Raw genomic sequence first — 24,431 nt, 5'->3', positions numbered from 1 at the left:
CTTGATTTTAGACTGGCTAAATATCTTAGCTGAGTAATTAAAATACCTTTCATCTTTAATTCTGACCTCATTCTGCATTAAAAATGAAAGTTGCAGAGGATCAAGTTGTTGAAGATGATTCTAGTTTCCAGGATGATGAGGTAAGATTTGAGTATTATTTTATTCAGTGCGTGTTAATACTATAGTGTCTCTCTTTAAAGAGAAAAAAAGATGTTAAAAAAAGATTTGCCTTAAGATAAAAAAAAAATATGTTTAAATAACTTAAAGTTTAAGCTATATTATATTTTGGTTACAAATATTGTATAAAGATAATACAGAAGAGTAGATTAAAACATTATGAAAAGCTATAATCTGCAGGCTTTTTAATGTTATATTTACTCTTGATCAGTTAGCTCATATAGATTTTTCCTCTGAACCTCACAGGAGTCTTTCTTCCAAGACATTGATCTCCTGCAGAAACACGGGATAGTGAGTAAACAGCTGAGCTCAAAAACACTCATCTAACAGAAAGCAATCTGAGTGTGTGAGCATCAATCTGACCCTCCTGCTGTGTGATCACAGAACATGGCAGACATCAAAAAGCTGAAGTCAGTGGGCATCTGCACTGTTAAGGGCATCCAGATGACTACCCGCAAAGCTCTGTGTAACATCAAGGGCCTGTCAGAAGCAAAAGTGGAAAAAATCAAGGAAGCTGCTGGAAAAATGCTGGTAAGATACTGCGTTTTGAATCCTTAAATATCTGCTCTGTCCTGTTTATGTCTGTAGTGGGATCAAAACGTGACTGAAAAGACGATTTGTGTTATAGATGATTCTCTCTATGTTGTAGAATGTCGGTTTCCAGACGGCCTTTGAATACAGCGCAAGGAGGAAGCAGGTGTTCCACGTCACAACTGGGAGCCAAGAGTTTGAGTTAAGTTTTCCTCATATTGGTCCTCATTCACAAACAGTGGACAAAACCCTGTGTACCCTGTGTTCATTTTACACGCAAGTCCAGCATTCATCAGTATTTTCTCACCTGAATTCGTCCATACCTTAATTAAGAACTGCCTCAAACTGTCTTTATGCATAAATTCTCGCCACTTGGATGAAGGCTAGAAGGTCTCATAAAATGAGACAGAAAATTTGCTCATATTTATCATCCCTGTCTCAAGTCAGGAACCTTGAAATTATTTTGGAGAATGATCTTAGATTTGATAATCATATTCAGAAAATATTAAAACTTAAGATTGGTGAGAAATTGATCCATGCTTTTAGGTTAGCAAGCAAGCAGGTTGAATTATTGTAATGCTCAATTTGCAGGAATCTCCAGGTCATCAGTAGGACGAATCAGTTCTTATAGATGTGAAAATGTGACCCCACTATTGAAGTCACTTCATTGGCTTTCAGTGCTAGTTCATAAGCCTCTCAGTTGCTTGACCCCTCCAATGTGTCTTTGACTTACTAATTGTTTATAACCCGGTCAAACCTCTCACTGTGCTGAGGTTGCTTTGGTTACTGTGGTCCTGTTCTTTGGAACAAGCTGCCTGCTGACCAGAGGTCACATGCATCTGTGCCGACATAAAAAAAAAACTCATAATCTTTTTGTTACATTAATTAGCTGTGCATGTGTGTTTTTTGTAAAGTTTAATTGAGCTTTTGTTGAAATTGAGCTTTTATTTTGTTTTCTCTGCCTTAAAACCTACATAGGTTTTTGTATTTTTGTCTCCCATGTCAATCAGACTGAGTTTAAGTATAATCAGGTGTGCTATTTAAACAAAAAAGTCATTGACATTGTTGAGCTGACAGATCAGATACTCATCAGATCCTCACTCTTCTTCCTTTTGTGTGGTCTGTGTTCAGAGCACACATTCAGACTGCACATTTTCTTCCGTTAGGTTGTTCTGTTTGTTTTGTATAATTTTGTATGTCGAAACTTTTCCTTTTCTTACCCTAGAAAGACTTCTTGTCTCAGGGGAGATAAAGTTCATCACTTTGTTTATTTGTTTAACCCGAAACCTCCCTATTCTTATTAACCATTCTCACTTCTGAGCTGACTCTTTTTAAAAGCTGTGCACTTTCTGGCTTCCTCCTCAGGCACTGTTTCAGTTCCTTCAGTCATAAATTATCCAGTTTTGTTTGTTTGTTTTTTTCAACTTCCCCGCAGTTCACGCAGATAACAGGTAGCGAGCAGTCGTCTGCTGACTCAGAATGCTTGTAGTTCAATAAAATACACACAGTTGTGAATCTCAGGGTTATTTTTCACTGAACTTTGTGCACGCAGTAATCACACTAGACTTTCTTCTTTGCTTCATAGCTTTAGCATATTAATAGCTAAATTGGCAGTAACATGGAGGATATAGGAGGTTTTTGAGATTTATCAACAGCAGCATTAGTAATAATTAAACCGATGGGATTTTGTATGATTTTACATGTATGTGAACTGTGTCTCTGCAGTAAATTGCTGGGTGGAGGTGTAGAGAGTATGGCGATCACAGAGGCCTTTGGAGGTGAGCAGACACCCCCCCTGTAACGCGTTCCTCTCTGATGTTTTCCCATCTAAATTCATGAATAAATTTCAAATTCATGAATTTACTCTCAGTATGTCTTCTTCCAGAGTTTCGCACAGGAAAAACCCAGCTGTCTCACACGCTCTGTGGTGAGTAAAGAACCTTTTGTGTTTGTTTTTAGCTTCCTGATACAGAGAAGTTTAAAACGCGTTCTTTGTGTTCAGTCACTGCTCAGTTGCCGGGCGAGGACGGATACTCGGGCGGAAAAGTAATCTTCATTGACACAGAGAACACCTTGTATCCTTGGAATGAGCACGGCACAAATATATATTGTCAACTGAAACCCTGCCATGTAACGCTGATGGTAATCTGCCTCCTATTTTCCTTGACTTGTACTTGTCTGATTTGAGTCGCCCGGACAGACTGAGAGACATCGCTGACAGGTTTAACGTGGACCATGATGCCGTGCTGGACAACGTGCTTTACGCCCGAGCCTACACTAGTACGAACATCCATTACAGTTGATTTAGACTGACTTTTTTAGAGCATTTTATAAAGAACTGAAAACTCTGCAGGTGAACACCAGATGGAGCTGTTGGACTTTGTAGCAGCCAAATTTCATGAAGAAGGAGGCGTGTTCAAGCTGTTGGTAAGCAAGAGAACTTTTCTTCTGATATTGGTTTTAGTCATCAACTCTGTAAATCTAATCAAGGTGGAGAATAACACCTAGAAACCGTGTTTCCCTGTTTCTCTGGCCTTTCACTCTGCTTGTGTGCTTCTCGTTGGTAGATTATCGACTCCATCATGGCTCTGTTCAGAGTGGACTTCTCTGGCAGAGGGGAGCTCGCTGAGCGGCAGCAGAAACTGGCCCAGATGCTTTCAAGGCTGCAGAAAATCTCTGAAGGTCTGAATCAGGATTCTCGGCTTTTGTGTATAAATATTTATGCCATTAACACCTTATCTTTTACACGAACTGTTGAAAACAGAAGTTGCTGGTGGTTGACTGGAAATAGCACCCTGATCATTTTCCTCATATAGTAACTTTATGTATAAGGAATGTAGGATAAACAATCATCAACATGGAGACAGAATGTTTTAAAGCTTTCAGATGAGTGTTTTCACTGACTGTGAACTGACTGTGAAACAGTGTGCTAATTGGGCCAATGACTTGTGATTTGTAACTCCTTAGCCACAAAAAATCTTCCATTTTGACACACGATATCATTTTGGAGTCGTATCACCCACAATGAGTGACTGAGCCCATAAACTCAGCAGGAAAGTGTTTACAGAGGACCAGAAGTTTTTTTGCACCTACAACTCTCACCATCTGGTGACCTTATATAGACTGTAGGTTTAAAGCACTTCCACTTTGGCTTCGTTTTTCCAACCTGGAAGCTAGGTCCTAGAGGTGGGAATCACCAGGCACCCCATAATGCACGCTTATCGCAAATAACATTGTAACAACTCATGAGATGCTTAAGAGAATATTACATTGATCTTTCACTTTTGAGCTCAGCAGCTTTCTTTGTCTATAAGGATATAACTAGAATACAACCAGCTGAGTCTGTGTTCATTGACAATGCCTCATTCAGACTGATTGCAGTCTGTTTGCATTCATAAATGAGACAGCAACTATTTACAAACCTTCAACTATCTCTGTGGGTGATTGCGATTCTTAAACTGACGCTTGCGTTCAAACTTCATTGACTCTGATCTATGTTTTCGTCAGAGTACAACGTAGCTGTGTTTATTACCAACCAAATGACAGCTGATCCTGGAGCCGGAATGACGTAAGATAGCGCAGATTCCCTCATGCTTACAAATAGGAGGTTTTCTGATACAAACGCCTTGTGAAGCACTGCTGAGATGTTCTTAAGTTTCTCACCCATTTCAGGTTTCAAGCTGATCCCAAGAAGCCAATTGGTGGGCACATCCTGGCCCACGCTTCCACCACACGCATCAGTTTGAGGAAGGGGCGTGGGGAGATGAGAATTGCCAAGATATTTGACAGGTATTTAGCAGTTCAAGGGCAATTTTCATAGTGATCAGTTTAATTATTAATGATTTGGATCAAGTATAAGACATGATATGACACTGTAGTGACAAAGATGTGAACATGAACAAAGCGTGAAAAGTCTTAGATAAATGTTCTACACTCATGTTTCTCTTTGTTTTCTTCCAGTCCTGATATGCCTGAGAATGAGGCTACGTTTGCCATCTCTGCTGGAGGAGTTACTGATGCCAAAGATTGAAGTATAATTAAAGGAAAAGATGAGACTTGCATGTTAACACTGTTCCTTTCTAACCCGTCAACTTGATACTTATATTATTTATTTATTAATAGTTTCATTAACCTTATGTAATTCGTTAAAGATTACAGTCTGACATATACTGCTGTACTGTTTGGTTTCGGTGTTGTTTCTGTGTTTGAGAGATTTTTATGAAATTAATAAAGAATAAAAATCCCTTTTCTGATGTTTCATACTTGGGTTTGATTGCGGGGGCGGGGACTAATTGTACCCTGACTGTACACTTAGCGGCTTTGCAGTTGTCCGGTGCTGCCCTCTGGCGGTGTGCGAGGGACGTGCAGCTGCCGTGCACCACTTCTCGTCAGCTACGGGATCCATATGCTTGTCAAGGCAAGGCTTAACAAAGCAATGGGAACTTCACCGAGCGTGCTGCTAAGAGTCTAAAACACACCAGCAACTAAACCCGTATAAACGGAACCACAAAAATCATTCGCCTTGCCCGGTGGTGGGAAGCCTGTCAACTCTGGAAAAAGCAGCGATGGACCCGAGAGACACAGCCCCGGATTCGTGGGAGCTGGAAGAGGATGCCGAGGCCCCTGCTGCCGCGGCGGGACTCCCAACCGCCTTCGCCGCCCTTAACGTCAACGCCAAGCCGTTTGTCCCCAACGTTAACGCCCCGGTGTTTGTACCAAGCTTCCTTCAAGCCAGCGCTGTGGAAATGCCGGCTTCAGATGGTAGGTTAAATGCCAGACAGCTGGCTGGAAGTTAGCTTAACTTGCTAGCTTGCTTGCTAGTCCAGCTAAGTTAGCCTTCCTGTGTGTAACTCGCTGTGCTGAACAGTACAGCATACCCTCTAACTCATCAACAAGTCGGCACAAGTGCGGCTGTGGTGCAATAGCTGATTCATGACGTAGTAGTAACAAATATGTGAGCCGCGGGCAATCTTTTCTAATGAGTAGTTACGAAAGTATTTTTTGTTTTCTTATCTTTAAGGTACCCCTGATCCAGCTGCCAGTATGGAGGTGTCAGAAACAGTCGGTACGCATCCACAGTGTACTCCAGTGCACTGCATGTTCACTTGGTTAAGTTACAGCTCTAGCTCAGGCTTCAGGGGGTAGATACAGGCTCAGGTGTGCAAGATTTAACATCCACATTATAAGTATCACACCAGACCTCATGCAGTTTTTAAAGCTTGGATGCTCACTACTTGTAATCACAGTTACTGAGCCATATTTGGTTTTCTGTCATTGGTAGAAACCCACGTGCATGGGCCTAGGTAGAATGTGATGCAACCTCACTCGCTCCTGCCCAAAATAGATCTACTGGCACATGCCGTGATTCGTATGTGTCAAGAGCTGCCTGTCCAAGGCCCCGGCCTGCTCTGTGTCAGTGCACTGTGTTTGGTTACACCAGGAACATATTAACTTTGTTCTGGCGAGGCTTCATTTCCCTCATATTTGGCCTTTTGCCCGGATGTCATACACCTCTGCTTGAGTTATGGGGAACTCATTTTTGCTTTTCAAAGAGTGGCTGAGGCAGGGACACAAAACCAGATGACAGTGTAGTGTACATAAGGACAGATAAGTGAGCGAGCTCTGCAGTCACCTCCCTTAGTCCCATTGCCTGCAGACACATTCATGGAGATGGTTGCTGTAACAATCGTTCCTTCAGATGTCCCCGAACATGTCTCAAAATATAAGTACAGCTTGACGAGACAGCCTACAAAGTCAGCTGATTATAAATGATGGGCGTGGAGAAGAAAATAGACATTGTACTCAACTGCTGGGCCGCATAATTTCATAGTGACGGAAATTGGAGGCTTATTTGTGTGTTGCCATGGGAAGATGCTTCTTCTTCTGCAAGGCACAGCACATTTTCAGCGTCCTCTTGCTCCTGATTTATTTATTTTTGACGCGCTTGCGTTGCAGAACATCGCATTGATTTTGTCTTTACAAAGTGGGCAGACCACGGATATTTAGCAATAGGGTGCTTTTTAGGTTATTTAGAAAGTCTTGCAGCACATATTACACAGCATGCTGGATTAAAGCAATAGACTATGCAGGAGATGTAGATAAATGGAGGTGAGGCCTATCTTTGAAGTTGTTTGATCAAAATCTTTGTGCAAATGTGCTTGAAAAGATTTAAGTTTGCTAAAAGATCTGGGAAGATTTACATCAGCTTGACTGAAGTAAATGGTAAATGGACTGGTTCTTATATAGCGCTTTTCTACTCATCTGAGCACTCAAAGCGCTTTACACAACTTGTGCATTCACCCATTCACACCACATTCGCACAAGCACATTGTTCTAAGTGCTTTCTAAGTAACATTCACACACATTCATACTCCGATGGATGCATCGGAGAGCAATTTGGGGTTAGTATCTTGCCCAAGGATATTTGGCATGCAGACTAGGGGAAGCCAGGAATCGAACCACCAACCTTCCGATCAGTAGATGACCTGCTCTACCGCCTGAGCTACAGCCACCCCACAAGTCCAGGATCTGCAATAAGTCAGTTGTCACTTTTGATTTTATTCCTTTATACAGCGTCTTTAAAGTTCCTCCCAGCAAATGAGAAGCAGCCCCCAAGTTGTCGGTGCGATGCCGGTTATTACAGCGGAGTTAGATAACTAGAAATGTACAAAATGTGTGCTTCCAGCTCCAGTGGAGAATGGAAGCACAGAGGCAGACATGCCCACAGAGGAAGAGACGTGGGAGCAGAAGGAGGAGCCCGGGGGAGACGAAGGAGGTGGCGGACAGGAGGATCTGGGGTCTGGGGGGACCTGTGCGGAGGAGGGAGGCGCAGCAGGGAAAGAGGACGAGGAGATGATGGAGGAGGAAGAGGAGGAGATGCCCCTGCCCAAAGTGGCTCCGGCGCCACCAGACGCTCCTAAGAAAGAACACGTTAACGTGGTCTTCATTGGTCATGTTGGTGCGTTGTATTCGGTTGTGTTTCATCTAAGGCTGTTTATGCGAAGTTATGTTCACTAAAAAATTGTTTGTACTTGCCAGATGCCGGGAAATCGACGATCGGAGGACAGATCATGTGAGTGATCCGTTTATTTTTAAATGTTTTGTGTTGTTTTTGATTCATTTCTTTATGGAGTTGTTTTTAGCTCAACTAGCGATACAGGAGAATAAAAACACAGAGTTGAATCATCTGTTACAACAGCCGAAGCCTCTGGCTGTCTCGGACGTGCACTGGGCTGCACGTTTTGTTAACGTTTCCTCCCTTTGTGCCCTCATTGAAAGGTACTTAACTGGAATGGTGGACAAACGAACCCTGGAGAAATATGAAAGAGAAGCTAAAGAAAAAAACAGGGAGACATGGTGAGGGGCATTGTGTTTTGACGGCATTTACCTTCTTTGTGCCGTATGCACCTTTTTGTAAAACATAAATGAATGCACGAGCGCGGTTGTTGCAGGTACCTGTCGTGGGCTCTGGACACAAATCAGGAGGAGAGAGACAAAGGGAAGACGGTCGAGGTTGGAAGAGCTTACTTCGAGACGGAGAAAAAACACTTCACCATCCTCGATGCCCCCGGACACAAGAGCTTTGTCCCCAACATGATCGGTGGGGCGTCACAAGCTGACCTGGCAGTCCTGGTGAGACAGATCTGTATACCTGAACCTCAGAAACATATCACCCGGTAATATAAAAGGCGCTCTCTAAATATTTCTCTCTTGCCTTATTGGTTTTTGTCAGGTGATTTCAGCAAGAAAGGGCGAGTTTGAGACGGGATTCGAAAAGGGTGGGCAGACGCGGGAGCATGCCATGCTGGCTAAAACGGCAGGAGTTAAACATCTCATTGTCCTCATCAACAAGATGGATGACCCCACTGTCAACTGGAGCCTAGAAAGGTGATTTAAAATGGATAATTTGGGAATTTTAATGTTTATGTCGGACTTTATTTAAAAAAGAAAAACATGCAGTGTCTCCAGGAAAGTGTTAGAAGCGATTTTGGGCTTTAAAGCATCACCAGTTGTGGTTAAATGACTGATTTTATTTGTTTTATTTGTTCATTAATGATTCCAGTGTGATATTTATGTCAAACACAATGTTAAACAAATATTTTAATAATTTGTTTGTTTTCTTCTCGCAGGTATGAGGAGTGTAAGGAGAAGCTGGTGCCATTTCTAAAGAAGGTGGGCTTCAACCCTAAGAAGGACATCCACTTTATGCCTTGCTCTGGACTCACAGGTGCCAACCTCAAGGACCCTGTCTCCGAATGCCCCTGGTACACGTAAGTCAGCTCTCTGAACGGCCCTTGAAGTCATCAGGCGTTGAACGCGTGAGCTCTTTCTGAGTATGTCACGCTTATTTATATTTCAGCGAATTCAGATATAGTTTGTGTAGTCTGTATTTCCTGCTCTATGATGAGTATAAAATGATGAGTGCCCGGCTCGGTCTATTATTTGCGTTTGAGAGTTTATTTAAAATGCACGCTAAGTGCTTTGCAGGAAGACAAATCAAAGAGAAAGACAACAAAGGGATAAATTACACAGATATGCAGATTAGTAGCTGACACAAAGCCTGTGAATAAATGTTATGTTTGGAGTGATAAAAGGGGAAGAAAGAAAGAATGAATATTTAAACACGTGGCTTTTTAAGAAAAAATAAAGTTAAAGGTACTAATTTAAATATGTGAGTGAATTAAAAAAATGAATAAATGAGCTGTCGAGTGAGGAGGATTCTTTGTAATTATGATTGCCGGAAAATGGGTGCTGACCATGTTAATGATTATGATGTGCAACAACTAGAGGGGCACTAGGTGTTCTGTTAATACTTCAGGTTATATTATTATATTACTGTGTAGAGTAGAGAGTTTTCATTATACCCCTCTGGATGTAAAGTCACATGGTGACGTCCTGCACTGTCAACAAGCAGACAGGCTGTCCTTGAAAACCTTCACAGTGCGAGAACACAAGACAAACAGAACACAGTTAGGTCATTGTGTTCTGAAAGGCATCACCAGGCTTGAACCTTTATAAGATAAAGTGAGACCTCACCAGAGAGAAGGGTCAGTACCAAAAAAACCACAACACTGTGTCGACCTTGCTGACTTTAAGCACATAAATATACTAATTAGTCCCCGTCATCCTGCTGGTCACTGCCTGAATCATCTCTTACAGTATAATAATCTATAAATAACAATAATAACAGTGATTCTGAAGTACACAGTGATCATAATGGCCGTATTAAAGCTTAGCTGGGGTGATAGGATAGTTGCTTTGCTGCATAAGTTGATAATTATGTGTGAAGAAAGAATCAATATGTAGTGTTCAGCTCACACTCCTTCACCCTCTGGCGTGACTTTGGGAGAATCAGAGGATCAAAATTCTGAGGCCAAAGAGACAATTTGTTTGAATTAAAGAAGGCGATCTATAATGCTGAGTTCAAACTCCATATTTCTTTGTTGTAATCTGTCAAAGTAGTTTAAAATCCGACTTATGTATTTTACCCTAGGCCTTGAGGCAGCCACTTAGTTAATGAACTCTTTAAAGCACGCTGCGTTAGCGCTTCATTCCCTCTCCGTTTAAATTTTTTCTCCATTTGGCCCTCTACAGAGGTTGGGCACTGCAGCATAAACAAAATTATTACAAAAGTGTGCAGTGAATCTGGGATGTTGTTGCCTTTGAAATGGTTGCTTCAAAGACAGGGACCAGGTTTGCAACCACTTGTGTTCAGCTGCCATCTTTAAAGAGACTGGCGCTTCAAGACGGCGATAAAACGTCTGCTATCAGTTTGCCATTGAATGGGCGGTCAAGTTGGCAATTGGATGCAATGTGTTTTTGATAATGTGGCAGTTAACTATGATAAATTGGGGAACATTTTAAATGTGTTGCTTTCTACATACACACTTCATAATATGCAAATCGGAAAAAAGTGGAAAAAATGGTCTGAAGCCGGAGCATTAGAGTCACATTTATATGCTAGCTTTGGCTGTGTTTAATATGAGCATCTATGATTGTAACAGTATGCATAAATGGCGGGCAATCATGAAAAATATAACGGGTCCCCTTTAAAAAGATGGAGGTAAGGCTTGTTTACACATGCTGATTTAAATATTTCCAGTATTTATAATGAAGGAAACCGGTGTGTGCGGTGTTTCTTTGTCTTTTTGCTTTACAGAACTCATAAATCATAGAGAAATAAGACTGCACAAATTTGTTCTGTTTTCTGTAGTGTTGTTTGGTTTTTTTGTGCATTGATTTGTGTGAAGCAATCTTTCGACCAAATGCTGACTACAATAAAAACCTTTCCTGTTTACTTTTGTTTTGCTTATTTCTTTTTCAAACAGGGGTTTGCCATTTATTGCCCACCTGGACAGTTTGCCAAACTTCACCAGATCAAGTGACGGACCTGTCAGACTACCTATCGTAGACAAATACAAGGTGAGCAGCTGGAAGCTTTTGATTCTCATTTCCTGTAAGAAGAAAACCAAAACCATTGGCAGCTTGTGTTCTGCACAGCTCCGCTCTCAGAGGATGAGTGGGTGTAAAATTTCTTTTGGTTCGTGCTCACTTTGCCAAAATCCTTTTTCACTCTCTTGTCAGTTTGTCATTTTGCTTCCTCTTGAGTTTTTTTCCCAGAACACACAGACAGTCACACAATGAGCCACACACACACACACTGTGGCCTCCGCGCAGCCATTCCTCTTTGAGATAATTGAGCTTCTTGGCGCTCGGCTTGGTTTAAATGTTGGAAGCCGTTCATCACACACTGTAAGCGTTGTTGGAATTGAATTATTTTGAAACAAAAATTGACCATCGGCTCTCCCTCCTTTCTTCATATGTCATCATCTGTCTTTATCCTGTTGTCTTTCTCTCCCAGCGATTGCATAAGAGCCTTATGTAGCAGTGACTACTGACTAAGTAGCCTCAATTGGTGTTCTCCTGATGTAATGGGATTATGGTTCAGTCAACTGGATGCTGCATACTAATGGTCACCGAGACTGCCAGGACTTTGATATGGCAACCTTTCAGCTGTGGAGAAAACACTGTGCATTATTTTGGTGGTGTCTGAAAGCTCGCAGTCATGATCATTATTTCATTTTTTTACTGCCAAAAGAAAAGTATCATATCTTATACAGCAAGCTGCTTCTTCCAAGAGTCCATGTTTTTCTAAAGCTTGCATTAGAACTATGTGCTTATTGAAAGTATGAGGAAATGCAGTATTTGAGACTAAAGTAAATGGGATATGGACTGGCACTTACACACATTTATGTAGCACTTTTTTTTTACCTAAGGGTTTGTTTAACATTCCTGCACACTCACACATGTGTCGGGGGTAACTGGAGGCCCAGTATCTTTCCCCAACGATAGTCTGACATGCAGACTTGAGTCGCTGGAGAAACAGTCCTCTGACCTTCCACTCTACCTCCTGAGCCACACCCACCACAGTCAGAATGTATTTACTGACTGTTTAAAGTGAACTTATATATTTGAACTGTATATTTTTATTTTTGGACTCTACTAGAGTAGCTTTGCATGATTCAAAGTTCAAGATAATCCTTATTATAATCTTGTTCTGAGCTATGGTGCATTCCTTCAATTCACCCACCTTCCCTTTAGGCCAACTTTCCTGTGATTGGCTGCTCCTCGTAAACAGGAGAGTTGGACAGAAGGGGGGCGGAGCTCCTGTGCTCACAGGGATTATTTGCGCACAACAAAGAAACTTTGACCATATTTGATATGAGATTCCACCAGTGTTTCAGTATCTATATGGCAGATGTTATTTGGACACATGGGTGTATTAGCGGTCAGAAAAGTATAGTGCATTCACTTGAATATTGCATCTAACTGTAGGTTTCCTTGTTTGTAGGATATGGGTACTGTTATCCTTGGAAAGCTGGAATCCGGATCCATTAGTAAAGCCCAGCAGCTGGTCATGATGCCAAACAGGGTGAGTCCTCTTCTTGATTGAAAGAGGATCCTGTAACCACAAATACTCAGTTTCATTTTCATTGCCAGTCATATATACTTCTGCATCAATGCAGAAATAGTCTTTCCTCACTTCACGTGCAGCTGTGTGCATGTGTGTGTGTGTTGCAGCACACAGTGGAGGTTTTGAGCCTGCTGAGTGACGATGTGGAGACGGACGACGCAAGTCCTGGGGAGAACCTGAAGTTGCGGCTGAAGGGCATAGAGGAGGAAGAGATCCTTCCTGGTTTTATCCTCTGCAGTCCCGACAACCTCTGCCACTCTGGGCGCACCTTTGATGCGCAGGTAAAGACTGGATAATTACTGCATGCTGGCTTCTAACTCCTGACTTTGAAAGTCGTTAACTGTGGGGAGAAGTTGGGGGGGGTGAAGGGGGGTGAGGTAACCACAGGTGATGCCATTTATTTCATTTAATGCCAGCAAATAAACTCCTCACCACAGGCTCCTGTAATGAATCCGCTCCCGTGTCTCTGCTGTGTCTCATATTAAAAACAAAACTAAATGCATCATTTTGCAGGTTGGCTATGTTAGAAAGCAGTCGCCACTCTGGTTGATGATCATGTGTTCACAGCAGGTCTACACAGACCAGCAGAAGTAATTATCAAAGATGAGGCATTTCTCCATAAGAGCCTTAGAGACACATTTTTCAAGCCTGTGTTAATTGCAGAGTTGTCTGATGGAGCTTGCTTTAGACAAGTTGAGCAGACATAGGCTTATAAAGTAAGACTTTTGCCAGACAAATAGTTACTTATGTGTTGATAATCTGTACTTTTCTTTGTGAAATGCTTACCTTCAGGTCTGAAAATAAGCTTAGGCAAGACATCCATTTAAACATCGTAGTATACACACCGCTTTGTATTAAGGGATCACAAGGTTCAGAGGATCTTTTCTGGTATTATAAGAGAATATGTGGCGCAGCATGCAAAAACCCACCTGTAGTCCAAAACGTTCATTTTTTTACCAAATGTTTCCTAAAATTTCAAAGCTTCAAGAGATTCTTAACATGCAAAAAATGATTTACCCATCTAGTAGTCTCTAGTGAGACTCGGGTCTCACTTTTAGTTGTTGATTATCTGCATTTTTGATCTGGAAAAGATCAAAGATGCATTTTATCCGGGCTTGGGACCCCCCTGTGGCTCGGTTGAAGTTAAGATAACAAACACTGGGAATACTGCGAAGCCCGCTTGTTGTTGATTGTGTCATTCCTTGGCTGTTTTCATGCACAGCTGGGATTCTCGGGCTGAATCTTTTGTCAGCTTTTCCTGTACTGTATGTATTGAAACATCTCCAAACACACATGGAAAATACAGCATATAATGCAAAAAAAAGAGTCAGATGAAGGCAAATTTTCTTATAATTTCTTAAAGTAATCTTCAGGAATAGTTCTCTAGGCTTCTTGAACGCTGCTCTTTGGATGTTGGCTGCCTTTTTTCAGTTTTTTCTACTATGTACATACTCTTATTTTTCTTATATTCAAGAAATTAAAACAAATGATGTGCTTTTGTAACAGGCTACTAATAGCAAAGTATCTAAAGACACAATCTGGTTTTCAAGTCCTCTGAAATGTTCTTTATTTTTTAGATCGTCATCATCGAGCACAAATCCATCATTTGTCCTGGTTACAATGCAGTCCTTCACATCCACACCTGCATCGAAGAAGTGCAAATTACAGTAAGTTACTGTTGGGCTTACATATTAGTTATTTGGTTATTTCATTCTTTAATTATTTGATTACTCGTGCTAAACTTGTGCAATTCTCACCACAGGCCTTAATCTGTCTGGTGGACAAGAAGACGGGAGAGAAAAGCAAAACACGACCACGCTTTGTGAAGCAGGACCAGGTTTGTATCGCCAGGCTCCGGGCAGCAGGAGTCATCTGCTTAGAGACCTTCAAAGACTTCCCTCAGATGGGGCGATTCACACTGAGAGACGAAGGTAAGGACACCGTGTAGGCTTGTAGTTAGCTGGATTTGTTTTCAGGCATCTTTGAATCGCCCTTTTGTCCCTCACTTCTCTTGATACCATTAGGCAAAACAATCGCCATTGGCAAAGTGCTGAAGCTGGTGCCAGAAAAGGACTAAATGCAACAATGGCAGCATGCATGGAGTTCTTCCACTCGTTCCCAGAGGAGAAACGCTGCTAGAGCCGACCCAAACAGCTACTCTCTCTTTACACACAACTATGCTGAAGAGATGAACAACGACAAAAAAGGAGGGAAGAATAAAATCATGTCAAATGAAGAAAACATGACTGAATCAGTTTTTATGATGAACCATATGAAATGAGAGACCAAGTCCAGTGTGTCAGCTTTCTCATATTGAGAGCTCAGCTATGCCACTAATGTAGCTACATGCCCCGCCCCTTTCTGTACTCCCAGGCCTGACCGTACGGTCTGCTGGCCGCGCCATTTGTTTTTTGAATGGAGATGGATGCAGTGTTGTTGAGTTTGGGGAAGGAAAAAAACAACAACAAAAACAAATAAAGTCCAGAATGATTTCATATCCTGCAAAAAGAGCAGAGTTAGCCTATAATTATCATTTGCTAAGTGCTTCTCCCATCTCAAGAGCAGGATTTAGAGTCCAGAGAGGACATTTTTATTTGATTTTAAGGATTGCTGTGCCAGAGTCTTTAGTTTGGTCTCTCTCCACATGAGATGGTTTAATTGGACTGAGCTCACATACTACTCTGATGAACCAAGGATAAACACACTCACACGGACAGACCCACACAGCTGTTACATAATCGAAATGGAAAATAAAAGATAAAGCTGTAACTTAAAGGTGTATTTGTCTGATTTGTACCACAGATTTACAGCAGGGATGTATTGTGCATATAGATGTCAGGTTAAACGACTGCACTCACATGTCACATTTCTTTTAGATATGTTCCTTATTTAATCAAATAACAAATGTCTAACAGTAAAAGACCCATGACCTTACAAATCTGTTTGATGCCCTTTTAATTTAGGTTTTTAATATGTAAATGTTCTATGCAGAGTGTTTGAGGGTAGATTAAGGAAGTCTGAAGTAGCAGAGATGCAGGACAGGTATGAGGGCAGGGAGGTGGATGGGTTCAAGGTGAGAAAAAGATTATATCAGGGTGGAGAAGAGTGACGTAATGATAGCAGCAACAGAGAGGGAAGGTTTATCAGGTGGTAGTGAGATCTGAGGTATATTACGAAGCCAGATTAATGTTGATCTTAACGTCAGAGTTTTGCAAGTGAGGAAAGTGACTTTTTAAAAAAAACCTGGCTAAATCACCTGATTAACGATTTGCTCTGCACTAATCGCTTATTTGCCACAGTGCTGCATTTTACTGTTATATTTTATTCTTTTATTTATATTATAATTTTCCTTACAGTTTTTGAATCACCATTTTATCGCTAGCGTCATCATCTGTTATGTCTCTGATTGGAGTGGGTGGCACTTCGTTTCAGCCGGAAGAAGAATCATATGACGAGTCACAGATCCGGAAGCAGAAAGACCGATGTGCAAAAATGTGATTTCCGGTATTTGCTGGTCTGAGCTGTAAAAATATTTGTTGAACATATTTCCCGATGAATGATTTTTTTGGCAAAGCTACTTTTATGTATCCTTTATTTTTGGATGTAAAATTCACATTGACATTAAAACTTTATTTTTCAAGATAGATAAGGCCAATAGGGCAGCAGACATTTTAGAAGCGTGTCACAGACTAAGATTTTCATTAGGATAGACAGGATTAGTCCATCCTGAGCTGTCTCCATAGGTGAGATGTTTGTTTTTTGTTTTGTTTTGTTTTTTTGTTTTTGTTTTTTTACAGGAACTTTATTAAACAAACAATGAGTATAAAACATATAAACAGATGAAATATACAAAAGAATAGAACATGAATACAAATAACCAGGGGTAAAAATAATAATAATTATATAAATACACCCCAACATTCACATATGTTTATTGTTTTGAGAGCCTTTTTGTTGGTGGAATCCGATATTGATTTTATGTACAATTCCATATCCATATAGAAATATGGTGTTCTATTAGTAAACTTACATTTATGGATAACAATTTTAGCTAAAAGTATTAACAAAATTCTGCCGATCTATATACTTTACGTCATAGTATGACGCTCAACGCATGCGCCCTGGTGTTTTTTGGGGGGTCCACGTGTGAAGAATGGCAGAGAAAGCTTTACTGGACCAATCGCAGGTAAAAGTTTGATTGATTTGTGATTTCAAATTAGTTTGAATTAGTCGTTTTTAGAATGTTTGGGTTACGCTGCTTGTTAATCAAGCTTGTTACCACGTATCTCTAATGAGCCAGTTGGTTCCAACTAGCTTCTTCAACATGCTAACACGTTTGGCGTTAGCAAATGCTAATTTATAGCTCGGGTATTAAGCTGCCTCATTTGTATTGTGGTGTCTTAACTTAATGTGTCTGACAGGTAAAGAAGGCCGTCCAAGCCCTGCAGGCCTTCCTAAAAAACAAAGCTAGTGGTGAAGCCCTGTTTCTGGATGAGACTCAGCATATCAGCCTGCTCTTCACCCTGTGGAAGATACCCAAAGAAGCCCAGACCATACGCATGTGAGCAGCCCAGTCGACTGAATTTTAGTTCCTCCGTGGCAGCAAATGTTTCCAAATTTAAAATAATTCGTTGATAATGGCATTCCCCCAGAGTCATTGTGTTTCTTTTGTTTTCTTTTTGTTATCCACAGTCCCTTGCCCCATGGTCAGCGGTCAGACACAGAAGAGATTTGCCTCTTCACCAGAGATGAGCCCAACATGACCTCAGAGCAGACCCAGAGGTTTTATAAGAAGCTTCTGCAGGAGAGAGGTGTCAAAAGCATATCAGAGGTACACTGTTCTAAACTGATGTTGGTCCAGGTTCAACATTGCAAGCAACCAATCATATTGTTGTGAGGTCATAGTAGCATATGGAAAAGCCATCACACCACTCACCTAACCCAATAACTATAACTATAGCACCGCAACCCTACTCCTCCTAACCATGATAACGTTCCCACCCTCATTGAAATCCGGCAACGACGGAAACGGCTGCACAAAAATCACCACCATAGTGCCAGAGTCTGACAAAAAGCCACAGACTGAGCAGCAGGTATAGCATTGTCTCCTTTATTGTGGGATTCGTGTTGCAAAGTAATGATGTCACAGGACGCTCTGCCACGTTGCTATAATGACCCTACACGCATAGGTGGTACTCAATTGTAATGGGAGTCGAGTCCACTTAAGCTGCTCAGAGTAGGTATAAAGGAAGAAGGGCTTAACTGCCACCTTTTTGGGAATTTTTCCTAAGTAGACATGGGTAGGGTTTTTTTTTGTTTTTTTGTTGTTGTTGTTGTTGTTGTTTTTTTCCCCCGTGTTCCAGAAGTATGATATTTTAGATTTTTCTGCTTTAAACCATCTTGTCAGTGGTAAGAAACATTCAGGGATGTGTTTGTCTGTGGCAGATCATACCGTATAAGGTCCTGAAGACGGAGTACAAACCATACGAAGCCAAGCGCCGCCTGCTGGGAAACTTTGATCTGTTCATTTCTGATGACCGCGTCCGCCGACTGCTGCCATCGCACCTCGGGAAACATTTCTACAAAAGTAAAAAGTGAGAGCGCTTTTCTATGTCAGTTTGTCCTGTTTAGTGTGTGTGTGTTAGAAAAATAAGAACTATGGTTTGACTATAAACTATACTATGGTCTATAGTGTGTATGTATGTGTGTATATATATATATATATATATATATATATATCTCTATGAGAGAGAGCGCACACAGTACGTTTTTTGCTTCATGGGTTTATGCCAGGTCGTGACATCACCCCCAAACGCAGCAGCAGACTGGCAAGCCCCGGCCTCACCCCCAAACACTGTGGCAGATTGCAGTATAACCCCCAAACGCCACGGCAGACCTTGGCAATTTGCGGCATCAGTGCCAAACGCAGTGGCAGGTCGTGGCAAGTCGCGGCATCACTCTCAAACGCCATGGCAGACCTTGGCAAGTTACGCCATCACTGCCAAACGCAATGGCAGACCATGGCAATTTGCGGCATCACTCCCAAACGCAGTGGCAGATTGCAGCATCCCTCTCAAACGCAGTGGCGAGTCCAAGTCTCACCCCTGATCGCGGCATCACTCCCAAATGCCTCGGCAGGTCGTAGCCAGTCGCACCATTGGACCCAAACGCCGCGGCAGGTCGTGGCAAGTCGCGGCATCGCACCCAAACATTCTGGCAGACTGTGGCCAGTCGTGGCATCGTACCCAAACGCCACGGCTGGCCGTGGCAAGTTGTGGGCTCACCCCCAAATGCCACATAAATAACTGAGCTTTACCATAATTGATGGCTAAACAGCGCTATAACATTATTCTTTAGACTTAGTTCTACCGATGTGTTTAGTTTCTCTGTGTGTATATCTGGGGTTCACCTGGTCCTCCTCCATTCTTTGCTGTGCCCTCCTGGCATGCAGTCGAGTCTTGGAGCAACAAACACCTATTGGGGAGGGAAAAAACGGTGGAAGATGGGAGATAAACTTGCGTCTGTGCGAACACTGTAACATTAAACTCTAATTCCAAATCAGCCAACAGACAGAAACACCCTCTTTTCTCATTTCGAGATGATAGACCGGTGTAAAAGTGCCCCAATGCAAACAGATTGACCATTCATGTTACTTGCCTCTCTTTTCGCGTCGGCTTCCTCAGAAAGTCACTGCAGGTGATTCTGGGAGCCCTTGGCAATGCAGCTGCTCGTGCTTCTGTATGAGGATGAATGCAAGAAATTGGATTTGAAAATATAGCATTGAGCCACAGAAGCCACTAAGAAGAGCAGAGGGAGAACATGCCAAAGCAATACAAACTATCACATTAAAAAAAATTCAGCAGCAGAGGAGAAAAGAGCAAATCTGGTTATCCAAAGAAGATAAGAGCTTAATGTAATTTGAAACATTATTGAAAGCAAAGCCCCTTATTTCCACAATTTTTCACCCCCACTTGTGTTCTCTGAACGTTTCTCCGTTTTGGATACTTTGCTGCAAATGACTTTAAGGTGTCGTGTAGCTGCGACGGTTGTATTCTTACCCTTTTGCTTTCTTTTCCAGAGAGCCGCTGTGCGTGAACCTGCAGAGCAAGCATCTGGCCAGAGACATCGAGAGGGTCGTCCAGGGGACCAGCCTGAAGGTTACCAACAAGGGCTGCTGCTGGTGAGATTTATTCACGTGTCCCTGGTTTCAGCTTTTTGTGCAGAAATTCCAATTTATTAAAAACTCTTCAGTAGCAGATGATCTTAACTGCACCTCAGTACAACCCTGTCGATTCTCTGTAATCGATACGGGTCAGACTGGTGCTATAGAAACTCAAAGTAAATCCAGATGGACCTCCTCTTTCTGTGGAGCCTGTCTCTACAACTTTGATACACAATGTTTAGCATCTTACTTGATTTAAAAATAAGAAACAGTCACATTGGTGCTTCATATACTGCTGCTGTGATCTTTGTGTTTGGTAACACTGTGTTTTCGTGCACTCTGCCTGTGTTGCAGTATGGCACGTGTTGCCCACTCGGCCATGACTGCAGACGAGGTGACGGAAAACATCGAGGCTGCCGTGCAGACAGTGGTGACCAAACTGCGCATGGTGAGAATTTTTTGTTTTACATTTGGTTGTTAGATTTTAGAGTTATCACACCCGACTGAGCTGATCTATGCCAGCTCTCAATAATATTCCTTATATTGAGATGGTAATTGTTATTCTCTCACTGATACGAAAAGTAGCTGTGTGGAAATGTGCAAATCACAGTAGTTTGAAGCCGCAGTAGTTTTAGAAGGCTTTGCAGTTGCATCATAGTGATGGCAACATAAATCCCCAGTAAGGCTCTGCCTCTTTAGCATGGGAGGGAAGTCCCCACAACTGGTTCCAGCACCAGTCTACTGGTGACAAAAACAAAAATCCAGCGTCTTGGTGCAGAAATGAAGAAGTTTGAGTCGTACGTGTCATACTAGCATCTAGATAATGGCTGATTTGTCAGCTTCCAGCATCGCTGACATTCAGTGTTGGTTCCAAAGAAGTCAAGTTCTGGGTTTTGACATGGTGAGCATCTAATGGCAAATGGGAACAGTTTCATTGGCTTCAGCAGTTTTTATTTTGCCTGTGATTAAACGTGATAGATGATGCGTTCAGTGGGATCGGGCCTTTCGTGCAGTCAGTGGTTAATTGATTATTTCGTGTATGGAAGAAAACGCACCTCTCGGTATCAAACAGCACTAAAATGGGCACTGATCAGTGTTAGGGTTGGGCAATGTGGGGAAAATCTAATATTGCGATTATTTTGTGGCTATATTGCAATACGCGATAAAATATCACAATATGAGCCCCAATGTCCACAGCACTGGGGACAAAGGGGGTGAGCTGCAGTTTAAGCCTAAGTGAAGTCAGCGTGTGTGGATCCACAGAAACATCCGAATCTCAGCTAAAAGCTCACATAAACCATTTCAACAACCATCGAATAGCGAAAACAGCAAACTATTAAAAACGCAGTTATATATAATTTCGTGACATGTGCCTAAACACAAACAAGGAAGCTACAAACTCACTCGACTTCACCAAGCAAACAGCACATGTAGAGATCTCACAGATTCAGACTAAAATATACTTTATGTTTGATAAAAAAATAACATGGAATTAAACTTACCGTGCCGTTTTTCTCTTTCTCTCGCCGATCGCAGTTGTAGCTCGTGTCACAGCTGGTTTATTTAAAGTTTTCTTTGTTGTGTGGGGAGACGTTCACACGCGGAGTTTAAAACATTCTTCATTCTGCAGTGGATCACTTTTCAGCTGGTGGAATAACTTTGTGGTTCTTTTACCTTTCTTGCCGTGTCTGATTTGATCGCTGTTTTACAGAAAGGACCGGTGATTAAACTCATCCACATTAAGAGTCAAACGTCGGTGGCTCTGCCTATCTACACCTCAGACTTGGGCCATCTCTCTGTCCTAGAGTCTAAACAAGCTCAGACGCCTAAAGACAAGGTTAGCAAGTTAGCTCTCAAAATGTATTAATCTTTTTTGTATAAGCTGCATTTCTTGAAACATTCAGAAAAGTAACAAGTTTGTGTGCATTTCAGGAATCTGCATCCACAAAGCAGACAAAGAAAAATAAGACAGGGGACAAGAAGCAAGCAGATACTACCGCAGAGGGCAAGGGGAAGGAGAAGATGGTGAAGAAAAATAAAGCAGCAGCTGAAGAGGAGGAGGAAGAAATCCCACAGCTGGTTCCCATAGAAACCCCTATCAAAAAGCCTAAACTGGAGGTCAGTACTTTTCACAGCTGTTCGAGTTGAAGGGAATACCTCAACTGATGATTTCAGGGTTTGTTTTCGATTTGCATCATTAACGTTTCCTCTGTTTTTTGTAGAAGCCGTCCAAAAAGAAGAAGCTGGAGAAAGCCCCCAAACCTGCAGCAGTGAAGAAAGGAACAAAAGCTCAGAGCAAACTGATCAAGAAGACCGACTCCAAAGTAAAAAGAAAAGTACCTAAAGTGAAATGATCGTTAACGTGGACATTGAATTATTTTTTTTTCTCTGTTCTTCTTTTTCCCTCTAGTTTTGTTGTATTCTGTGAATGTAATGTTACTATTTGATGACAGTAGAGACAAAACTACTGCTCATAATGTGATTCAAGCCCATCTTGTGGTGAGTCATCATTCAGTGTCAGTGCCTTGGACTCGACCTAATCAAGCAGCTAACCTGTGAAAGATTCAGTTTTCATATACAGTGTTGGGGTTACGTGATGTTGTAATAAAGCCTGAACGCTGAAATATTTTGTCATTAAATGTTTATGAAACTGGAGGAGTTTCAGGGGAGGGTGGAGCCTATCCCAGCTACAATAGGGCGGAGGTGAGGTACATCCTGGACCAGTCACCTGCCTGACGTTGGTCTAAAGTGTGGTGCATTAGTTTTCATGTGTACCATTGTCAATACACCTGATGGTTTTTGTGCAATTTATTGCAAAAAATGTGCAGTTCTTTTAGGTTTTGTGGGTGAAAAAATTACACAAACTCATGTATCAAATACGATACACATGGTATTGCAGGGTTAAGGGTTATAGTTGGGTTAATATGATTACTTTTTGCCACTGACAAATGGAAATGCATTCAAATTATATTTATCTGATTAATATGGGTTATAAAATTCAGCTTTAATTGGAGATGTTAAAACTTGTTGAAGATTTAGAGCCATTTTCTACTAAGATTCAAGTTACAGACATTTCACTAGTAACAGTGTTTGAGTCGTTTGTCAGTTAGGCTGGTGGGAGATGTTGATGAGTATAATTTTGACAATAATCCAAAATGTGCTGAAAAAGGCACTCAGGAAGTTTTTGAAAATTGTGGGGGGAATATTGTGCAGCAGGTCATCTGTTGGTGCATTTTACTTGTTGAATGTGACGCTAACGGCAGTAAGATCACAAAAGAGAAACCCCGCTGCTTGGTGATGTCAGCAGATTTAATGCCTCAGGCAGTCAATGCCTGCAAAGGATTCATGACAAGCTAAAAATGAAGATTTTATGTACGGTGATGCTAATTTGCCCAATTACAATGACTTCCTGAAAGTAGAGGAGTGTGCACACAAAAATGGATTTAATTCCTATCAAACCCGAGTCTCCATTTAAAAGCTATAATAATAAAGCAATGTGAATAAAAAGCTTGAATTTAACTGTTTGCCAACCTCATATTCAGAATGTTTTTGCTATCATGTGCAGGCACAGCCTTGCTTATTGTAAATGAATCACAGTTCTCAAATATGACATTCATTAGTTCTGAAAGGTGTTTTTTTTAATTCCTCTAATATTTGGTAACTTGCAAAGATAAATAAAGTGTAATCGAGCAGTGTATGAAGCCTGATGAGTAATCCTGTGAAAATTTTAGAGAAAAGAATGAGATACTGTTTTTTAGGCCTGGAAAGATGAGTATTTTCAGCTACTCCTGTTATTTACAGCTGCACTTGTTGGTCAAAATAATTGTGGATGGGCAACTACACTGCTAAACTCCACTTTGTTTGGGAACCTCTGGGACATGATTTATCAGTGCATCTATGCCACAAATTACACAGACTGTCCAAGGAGCTCACTCAGGTCTCAGAGGAGACCGGAACACCATCAAGGAGGATTAGCTCGTACATCAGCAAGGTACAATCATGTGGCTCTTATCAGGATCAGCTTGTGATTTCAGTTTTTACATTTAACTTTTCTTGTGTCCATGAATCCAGTCCTTACATGGGTGAGGATTTATACAGAATATCTATCTATCTATCTCTCTCTCTCTCTCTCTCTCTCTATACACATATATATATATATATATAGATAGATATGAACAGTTGTTTGCTCTAACATGTTTTAGCCTTGTTTGCTTGTGCTGGATACGGCTCTGTGCTTGGAAAGTCATCCAGCTGTATCAGATGACATCCCCATTGTTAATAGGAATAATACCTATAATACCTAGCCTGTGCAGCTGCTGTCAGCTAGTAATAGTGCAGTGTGTATGTGTGTGTGTGTGAGAGAGAGAGTGGAGAGGGGTGGAGTATATCCAATATATGAAACTGCATTTCTTTGCAACATAATATTGTCAGAAACTGCAAGCATGCATAACATTCTACACACCATCTGATTCTTGTGACAATAAGCAGTTTAGGGTTGTTTTTCCCTGCTTTCGAATAGACAGCCTTTGTTTTGGAAGTGTACTGTAACAAGATCGTCCTGACAGCAAGCTAATGAGAGGTGATGAC

At 41.5% G+C, this 24,431-nt stretch overlaps 3 protein-coding genes and 1 non-coding gene across 4 annotated transcripts; all 4 read left to right on the top strand.

The window, feature by feature from the left end:
• Positions 1-83: 83 nt before the first annotated feature.
• Positions 84-4,770, top strand: dmc1 (DNA meiotic recombinase 1). Its single transcript, XM_063482132.1, has 13 exons — positions 84-140; positions 424-468; positions 562-708; positions 827-909; positions 2,434-2,486; positions 2,594-2,635; positions 2,711-2,783; positions 2,897-2,988; positions 3,062-3,135; positions 3,276-3,390; positions 4,216-4,276; positions 4,381-4,497; positions 4,669-4,770. Exons 1-13 carry the CDS (start codon positions 84-86, stop codon positions 4,736-4,738), a joined length of 1,029 nt encoding a protein of 342 aa, XP_063338202.1. The 3' UTR covers positions 4,739-4,770.
• Positions 4,771-5,052: 282 nt separating this feature from the next.
• Positions 5,053-15,457, top strand: gspt1 (G1 to S phase transition 1). Its single transcript, XM_063481541.1, has 14 exons — positions 5,053-5,469; positions 5,729-5,773; positions 7,394-7,666; positions 7,747-7,780; positions 7,987-8,064; positions 8,160-8,340; positions 8,441-8,595; positions 8,838-8,978; positions 11,037-11,130; positions 12,560-12,640; positions 12,790-12,963; positions 14,260-14,349; positions 14,445-14,613; positions 14,707-15,457. Exons 1-14 carry the CDS (start codon positions 5,274-5,276, stop codon positions 14,757-14,759), a joined length of 1,764 nt encoding a protein of 587 aa, XP_063337611.1. The 5' UTR covers positions 5,053-5,273; the 3' UTR covers positions 14,760-15,457.
• A 1,313-nt stretch (positions 15,458-16,770) lies between these two features.
• On the top strand, positions 16,771-23,514 carry rsl1d1 (ribosomal L1 domain containing 1). The gene is made up of 9 exons (XM_063482131.1): positions 16,771-16,868; positions 17,104-17,243; positions 17,375-17,513; positions 18,128-18,276; positions 19,761-19,862; positions 20,199-20,292; positions 21,556-21,681; positions 21,777-21,962; positions 22,067-23,514. The coding sequence occupies exons 1-9, from the start codon at positions 16,836-16,838 to the stop codon at positions 22,196-22,198; spliced, it is 1,101 nt and encodes a 366-aa protein (XP_063338201.1). The 5' UTR covers positions 16,771-16,835; the 3' UTR covers positions 22,199-23,514.
• Positions 19,952-20,079, top strand: LOC134633894 (small nucleolar RNA SNORA55). The gene has a single exon (XR_010094797.1). It is a non-coding gene; the product is annotated as a small nucleolar RNA SNORA55 (small nucleolar RNA).
• Positions 23,515-24,431: the final 917 nt, after the last annotated feature.

The sequence above is a fragment of the Pelmatolapia mariae genome, linkage group LG8, assembly GCF_036321145.2.
Source record: "Pelmatolapia mariae isolate MD_Pm_ZW linkage group LG8, Pm_UMD_F_2, whole genome shotgun sequence".
Classification (NCBI taxonomy): domain Eukaryota; kingdom Metazoa; phylum Chordata; class Actinopteri; order Cichliformes; family Cichlidae; genus Pelmatolapia; species Pelmatolapia mariae.
Note: the sequence above shows the minus strand (reverse complement) of the source record. Positions and strands in the feature narration are given on the sequence as shown.